Source organism: Ipomoea nil, unplaced genomic scaffold, assembly GCF_001879475.1.
Source record: "Ipomoea nil cultivar Tokyo-kokei standard unplaced genomic scaffold, Asagao_1.1 scaffold0114, whole genome shotgun sequence".
Classification (NCBI taxonomy): domain Eukaryota; kingdom Viridiplantae; phylum Streptophyta; class Magnoliopsida; order Solanales; family Convolvulaceae; genus Ipomoea; species Ipomoea nil.
This window is the reverse complement of record NW_017616542.1, coordinates 1002742-1011311: the sequence shown is the minus strand read 5'-3', so window position 1 is coordinate 1011311 and position 8570 is coordinate 1002742. Positions and strand designations below refer to the sequence as shown.

The following is an 8570-nucleotide window of genomic DNA, read 5'->3' as shown; positions in this document are numbered from 1 at the left end:
GTTTTCAATTAAATGTGTAGGCCCTATAAAGTACAGTTGCGTAAAACGCAAGTGGGCCTTGCGTTTTTATGTGAAACGCAAGTCCCAGTTGCGTTATACTGATGGGCTGCGAATGGGTTGTCAGCAGTGATGGGTTGTAAGTAGTGATGGGTTGTCATGTTAGTGATGGCCCAATAAAGTTGCTTAAAACGCAAGTAGACCTTGCGTTTTTATGTGAAACGCAAGTCCCAATTGCGTTTTACTGATGGGCTGCCCGCAAATGGTTATGGGTTGTCATGTCAGTGATGGGTTATCATCATGGCATGGGGGAAAATGCAAGTCGTAAATGCGTTTTCTGCACAATAAAAACGCAAATTTTAATTGCGTTTTTATTTTTGTTTTGGATGTTTGTTATTATTTGTTTTTTAATTTTGCTGATCGGAGCGTTTACACCGTCGGCGCGTTGCAACACCCCAGATGTTGTTATAATCTGTTGTCAAAACCAAAAATAAAAAATTTGGCAACATCAAATGTTTACGGAAACGCATACAAATGTTTATTGGAACAATATATAGATACATGTAAATTTATTTTGAAAGTAGTTGTTTAAAATCTTCAACGATTGAATGGATTATGATCACATGATCGTTATTCGCACGTTCTAGTTCATCTTCCACACGACGTAAAATTTCGGCATTGGATAATTTGTTTGTATTTGTTGGCGTTGAATTTGAAGTTGAACCGGCAGTTGTAGTGTTCGGGTGGAAATCGTGTTGATGTTTAGCCGTAAAATTGTTGAACGCACGAATGGCGTCTTCTTTGGAGGTAAATGATTTGTACAAATTATCGCTATAGCAATGTACTTGCGCTTTGGCATCCTCCCAGTTGTCATAGATCCCTGGTTGCCGACCAACAAACACCACATATGTCTTTCCCTAGTAATAAACATAAATTTATCCACATAGGTGTAATGCAAAGAAGAGGTAAAGTAAAGGAAAAATGCAGACCATTGAATGTCCTTGGAAGAAGGTTGTTAAATGCTACCGTGGCGAATTAGTAGAGTGAAAAGTGCATGAATGATTTTGTGGGTATTAATAGGCGCAGAACAATTTATTTCATTGTAGTCAGTTGTACTTCACAAAAAAAAATTACAACCAGTTGATGGCAATTGTTAATGGAGGTGTACATTTTGAATTGCAGCGAATCTAACATTATAAAAACAACATTGTAATAAAATTTACAGAGCAGAATTTGATACAAGAATGAATTTGATCTACACCAAAAGATTTTGGTGTTTTTTCCAGAGAACAAGCTGAAACGGAACCCGAGGTGCAACCCGAGGGCGTACATGCACCCAAGAAAAGACCAGCTGTGAGGAGAGGAGTGGAGTAGGATTCGAAGATTTGAGAATCTGTCTCCAACTTCATGTGGCGGCGGAGGAATTTGTTTCAGAGGGGAGGCATTGGCCGCTTTCTTTTCCTCACTGTTCCTTCGGTTACGGGGGTTACGTTCCAGCACCATACCAATCACCATTCGCGAAATTTAGTTGAAACTCACTTAAAGTCCAACTCAAATTCACTGTCATATAACAGTAAAAGTAAATTGAGGTCAAAAAATTTAAAAGTAGAATTTCGAACTGACAAATTAAAAAAAATGAAGACCTGTTTGTATCAAACATATTAGTGTAATGTAGACGAAAGATAGTTGACTGTGTATGTGAACTAAAATGAAATGAATCGAAATATTTATAGGCAAACATATATAAAACGACAAACCTAATAGATGTATGTATATATCTACATATATATATTACATAATATATATATATATATATATATATATATATATATATATATATATATATATATATATATATATATATATATATATATATATATATGGTTTTTGGGAATCTTCTGGGGACGATGATGATGATTACGATCCTTCTGATGATTTGTGTGGTAGTCCTCCTGAACAATTAATCGTTGCATCATCTTCCACGCCAACGGCAGGTGCGAGTTTTTATGATGACGATGAAGCGTATGATCATGGTGTTCCACATGGAACTTCTTCCCTACATCCTGGCATGGTATTCGACAGTTACGCACTGCTGAAGTCAATGGTGACCCACCATAATCTACGTACGCATATACATTTCACGACGTTGTGCAAAAGGGCGAATTATTGGAAGGCAGGATGTTTGTATCCCCAACAGTGTAAGTGGATGATTTCAGCCGGCCAGATTTCCAACACGGAAAAGTGGAAAGTCAAAAAGTATCATGCGGAGCACACATGTGGGGTTGATTATACGAAAGGGGGAGCGGACTACAACCTAACGAGCAGGGTCATAGCCGATTACATTCTATCTAAAATTGAAGGGGATCCCCAATACAAGATAAAATATATTATCAATGATGTTCATGGACACTGGGGTGTGCGTGTTGGGTACAATAAGGCGTGGTATGTCAAGGTTCTTGCGTTGGAGAATCTGTACGGGAAGTGGGATGAGTCGTACAATATAATGCCAAAACTTCTTCTGGCTATACAACAAACGAACCCCGGATCTGTTGTTGATTTTGAATTAGTGGCCACACCAACAACGCATGAGTTTGCGTTCAAGTACGCATTTTGGGCACTTAAGCCCGCTTTGGACGGGTTTAAATATTGCTTGCCCATTCTTACCATTGACGGTACGCATCTTTACGGGAAGTACGGAGGCTATCTATTGCTAGCGGTTGGCTACAATGCTAACAAAGAGATCTATCCGGTTGCGTACTCGGTAGTTGACGCTGAGACCGGGGATAGTTGGACGTGGTTCCTGAAATTGTTTGTAACACATGTGTTTGGGGATCGCGAACACATATGCATTATATCTGACCGTCACCTCGGGATTGACGCGGCATTTCGCACCGTTGACGAATTGCGCGAGCCAAGGGTACAACGACAATACTGCCTCCGGCATCTACGGTCCAATGTAATGACGAAATTCAAAAACAAAGAATTAAACAGTTTGGTTTGGCAAGCGGGGTGTGCACCTGATGAGAGGGGTTTTAATTCGACAATGCGCACAATTCGGACTGTTGATGAGGCGGCATACAATTATCTGAACGAGATACCGCCGCGGTTTTAGACCCTTAGCCACGATGGTGGTTTTAGACATGGTCTAATGACAACTAACAATTCGGAATCTTTCAACAACACGTTGAAAGGTGTTCGATTCCTTCCCGTCTCGACCATTGTTAAGGTCACGTTAGAGAAATTGGCGTTGCAGTTTGCGGATAGGCGAACAAAGGGATTGATGATGCGTCAAGCCGGGTTGCAATGGCCAAGGAAAATTTTAGACGAAATGTTGAAAATGGATACATACAAGTTTCGCGCAAAAGTTAAACGACACGATGACGTTCAGGGGGTCTACACAATTGCAATAGAAGGTGTTGTAACTCCTTCGGAAAGGCCAAAATTCGAAACCATTAACATGCATGCGGGTTACTGTAGTTGCGGTCAATGGGCTGTTGATGGATTACCGTGTATGCACGCTCACGCACCTTCCCATTATGTGGGAAGAGTCCCTGATGGTATGGTTCCGGAAAAATATTCCCTTGAAAATTATATAAAATGCTACGAAGGAACAATAATGCCTCTGTTCTCTGACGAGTATTGGCCTTTGATACCTTACACCGTGTTGCCACCGCAAGGTGTTCCCCAAAGACGGGGTAGGCGTCCCAGTAGAAGAATTCCAAACGAAATGGATCTGCAAGGAAGAAGATGTGGCATTTGCCGATCAGCCAATCATGATGTTAGAAAATGTATTCACGTATCAAGCGATGGTCGTGAATAGGAATGTCACGCTCCACGATACCATTTTCATTGTGGTTGTTATTGTCTCCGTTCGAAATTTTCGTTTACTTTAGTGGAATGGTTTCGGTTTTTTTTTCTGGCCTATTAATTGCCCCACGTATGCCTTTGTGTAATTTACATTTTTATATATATTGTTTTTATGTGTGCTTAACGCATTACTTTTATTATTAACTGTACAATTTCAAAACTTTCCAAGCCCCAAGGTGGGTGTCACGGATGACACCCTAAATAATGTGACAGCCCATTGACTGTCATTAATAATGGTGACACCGCACGCAGATGTGACAGCAAGTACCTGCTGTCACATCATAAAATATAATAAATGAAATAGATTAAATTATTGCTTTTCGGTTTTTCACCTAGGGTTCTCAATATTTTGTAGGGGTATCAGTAAAGAATAGGCGCGTTACGGTAATAAACCACGGTGATAAACCAACAGTATATAATTAATATTTTTGGTCCTAAATTTTACAATACATTTACGTTCCACATGGGGGGCGCCTAGTATTGCGAGATGGCCTCCGGCGTTCATAATGTACGAGTGTTGCATCGTTGTGTTGGGTAGGGTTAACCACTTGAGATTGATCCACCTGTTCGTCAGCGTCAAACAACTCATGTATGGAAGGATGGTGAAATGGCACGTTAGACACCACATGAGAAGAGCTGGACATTTCACGACCGGCGTGTACAGGCATTTCATGGGACGATTCTCCGACCTCAGAATAGGGCAATGGCATATATGGAGTAAGCATCATGTTGGGGGGAATGTGGTATGGGAAATTGTTGTACTTGAAGTTGTGTGTTGTCGCCCATATATTGGTTTCCAAATACATTTTCCTCTTGTGCGCCTTGTCCATGTTCTTCAGGTTCCTCCTCGGGGACATCATCGGCGTTGTAGTTCATCGGGGGAACCTGCTGACTACGATGACCACCCTGAGCTTGACGGCCCCGCCTGTTAACATCTCTTCGTCTGTCAGCGTGTCGCACTTGCTGAAAAGGCTGGTAATATATATCTTCGTAATTCTCCAGCCGAGGAAAATCCATCAGGTAGCCGTAGTTGAGCCGATTCAGTTTTGAGCAGGATGTTTCTTGTATTTCATGCATAAATTCCCCGGTCTCTCCGCGCTCCTCCGCCATTTCACCACAAATGTGGATGTGCCGCAAAGCTTCAACCTACGAATAATGTCAATAATTTGGGTAATAAAGTGAAAAACATGAACTCCAAAAATTTTAAAATATTATGGGAGGATAATTCGGGTGTCACCGTCGCCGCGTATGACGGTGATGTGTGAATGTATCCTTCCGTATGGTGATGTTCAGGATTTCCAATCAAACGCCTCCCGACCCGGTAGAACCATTGCTCGTAGGCCAAACTACAGTATGGACCTAACGGGGCATGTGGGGCAATTGCAGTCACGTTGTTGTAACGATCCTCCCAAACTGCAACATGTAGTTGGTGGTGAGTTGGCCAATCACTAATCTTGGACCGTCCATACAATTTGTGCAAATTGGGATCGTACATAACATGGTCCGGGATGTCTTGGTACCCGCCAAACTGCCTGATAACCCTATCTGGATAATGCCACTCGACGGACGACGGCAAAAAAAAATATTAACGGCACACGGGCTGTCCAAATGTGTTGTCCGGCGCGAGAACAGAGTGGCAACGTGTCTACATTGTATGGCATCCAAACAAACTACAAAATTCGAAAAAATTTAATTAAATAATACGTAGGGTGATTTCTATATATATATATATATATATATATATATATATATATATATATATATATATATATAATATAGCAGAATCAAGGTGAAATTTTTTTTCCTCCATTTGGTGCATTTGAGAGTTATGGAATATCAAGGGTTTAGGAACTTCATAATCATCATAAATAATTAAATAAAGATGAAAGAAAATCAAAGTGAATAATAATAATAATAATAAAAGAGTTTAGTGGAGTGGAGAGTAATTCACAAAATTAATTTGAGTAATAATTGTTGATCCATAATTGAAAATTAACATTGCAATACTTATGTTATGCTTCTAAGAGCATCCCCATTAAGGCATTGTTCACAGTCTTTTAGGAAAAAATGGCAACTTAAAAGAGAGAGATGGAGAGATGGAGGAGAGAGAAGAAGTAGGGTGCTCCTGCAAAGACTCAAGTTTTTTCAGAGTTTGTGGGTCTCGCCAAGAGAGAAAAGGAAGTTTGCGCGTCAAATTTTTTTTTCAGCTTTGTTTTTTTTTTCTTTTTTTCTTTTTTCACATATTTTTCTCTCTCCTCTATCTTATTTGTCATCTAAAAACTTGTGCTAAAAAACTTATCTATTGAGGATGCTCATATAAGCATTTACTATCTCCACACCAATTGCAAATGACATCAGCAAAGTACGAATGCATTAATTGTGTTCACATTTACTGCAATAAATAAAACATTCTTACAAATTTCAATAACCACATGTTTCAATATTTACATGAACATCTACATCTACTTCAACATTATAAATAAGTCATCATCCACAACCAATATAATACTACAATTATGTTTTTGTCGTGGTTGGAATTAGGAGGATGATCGTGACTAGAATAGGGAGAAGAATATTTTTGGGAGCTTAGATCTCCTATAGAGCTTTATACCGTGCGATCTAGGAAAGAAGAATATTTCTGGGAGCGGAAGAACTCAGGTAAGTTTTTCTGTTTCCACAGACATTAATTTCTTTGCTTATTTAGAGTACGTCAAAAATTTAATTGATAAATTTGTTAAATTAATAATAGTCTGTGCATCGCACTGGACAATTACTAGTATATATATATATATATATATATATATGTATGTATGTATGTATGTATGTATGTATGTATGTATGTATGTATGTATGTATGTATGTATGTATGTATGTATATATATATATATATATATATATATATATATATATATGTATGTATGTATGTATGTATGTATATATATATATATATATATATATATATATATATATATATATATATATATATATATATATATATATATATATATATATATATATATATACATACATACATACATACATACATACATACATATATATATATATATATATATATATATATATATATATGTATGTATGTATATATGTATATATATATATATATATTCCATTGCCATACGTTATCAGTTTGACATCTGTCAAATAAATCCCGGTATATCCTGAAAGTGTGTGTTGATGTAAAGGTCCACGTGTGTCGACAATGCCACCTACAGTCGAAAATTGTAGTTAGTATATCTTTTAGTTTTTTTTTTGTAATTCGATAAAATGCATATCGTGCACCATAAGGTCCGTCGTTTAGATTGATGGATGGAATAACGTTACAAGGGCGTGTACATGGCAAACGCTCCCATGCCCACAACTGCAACAGGGTTAGGCAACCCCCAGCAATAGAATTCCCAAAATTAGCCGCCCGGCACAGTGATCTGTATAGGAATGCAAGCACTGCGGATCCCCAACTATATTGCCCAGCAGTAGAAAGGTCTTCTAACATATCTAGTAGATATAATTTAATTTTATTTCTAGTAGTTTCAGGAAATAAGACCCCACCCATAAATAACAAAATAATGTCGCGCACATATTATTGTAACTCTTCATCAGTTGCCTGATCTATGTTTATGGCAGCGACGTGTTCTTCTAAAACGGCCTTATTTATAAGGGTACCAGAGAAAGCATCCTCGTTCAGTGGAGTGAAGCCTAAAAACTGTTGAATTTGGAAAAAACGTTCAGGTATAGTTCGTTCAGTATTACCAACTACTGCCCTACCATCAACTTTTAGTCCCAATAGGACCTCCACATCCTGTAGGGTAATTGATACCTCCCCAAATGGCATATGGAACGCATGTACCTCGGGCCGCCACCTCTCGATTAATGCACTGATGAGGTGGTGGTCGAGTTTCAAGTTACCAAAACGTGTCATTATTGGGAAAAAACCAGTTTCCCGTAACAAATTCTCAACGCGATTATTGAGGCGAATGTTCCTAAAAACAGCACCCGCATTGTGCACACATGACAATTGCGCTGGGTACGCCGGATTTTGCCATACCGACTCTGACCGATGCAATTCTTGGTATGTTAACAACGTGGGATCAATTGGACCCGGATGTAGATAATTTCGCCTCATTGTTTTACTAAGGTGTTTAAATTTCGGGCTTTAGGGTTTACAGTGCATAGAAGAAGAGACTTCTGGTTAAAGTTTGCTACATGTAAAACGGGACTATATTTATATATGCACCAAAACATCTGATTTTAATTGCTAACTGACGTGACCATTAAAAATGTCACGTCAGTCAGCTAGGTCATATTGGGCTCGGCAAAGCTGAGCATGCCGCCCAATGGACACGGCAGTCTATGCCGCTGACTGACGCAGCGAATGACGTGCTGCGTCAGTCGACGTGACCAGACGCTGACAACAGCGCTGGTCACAGTCACTTCGAATAGCGTGACCTAGGTCACGCTATTCCACTAATATTTTTTTTTTTTTTTTACAACTCGACAAATATGATTTTTTTTTTGTTGTTGAGAATTTAGTTACGAACTAAAAATTGTACAATCAACTCATACATTTAACGCATTAAACATCCTAAAAGTTGATTTATTAAACGATTATAATTTTACAATGAATGACGTAGGTACAGTATATGATACAAATCAACGTATGATTTTTTCCAAACTACATTTTTCCACTA

The 8570-nt window shown here is 38.6% G+C and overlaps 2 protein-coding genes across 2 annotated transcripts; both read left to right on the top strand.

Moving 5' to 3' along the window:
• Positions 1–2065: 2065 nt before the first annotated feature.
• On the top strand, positions 2066–3109 carry LOC109194108. Its single transcript, XM_019294102.1, has one exon. The coding sequence runs from the start codon at positions 2066–2068 to the stop codon at positions 3107–3109; it is 1044 nt and encodes a 347-aa protein (XP_019149647.1).
• Positions 3110–3145: 36 nt separating this feature from the next.
• LOC109194028 lies at positions 3146–3817 on the top strand. The gene has a single exon (XM_019344913.1). The coding sequence runs from the start codon at positions 3146–3148 to the stop codon at positions 3815–3817; it is 672 nt and encodes a 223-aa protein (XP_019200458.1).
• Positions 3818–8570: the final 4753 nt, after the last annotated feature.

Coding starts and splice junctions, on each gene's coding strand:
- LOC109194028 (XM_019344913.1), top strand. CDS start 3,146: ATGACAACTAACAATTCGGAATCTTTCAACAACACGTTGAAAGGTGTT.
- LOC109194108 (XM_019294102.1), top strand. CDS start 2,066: ATGGTATTCGACAGTTACGCACTGCTGAAGTCAATGGTGACCCACCAT.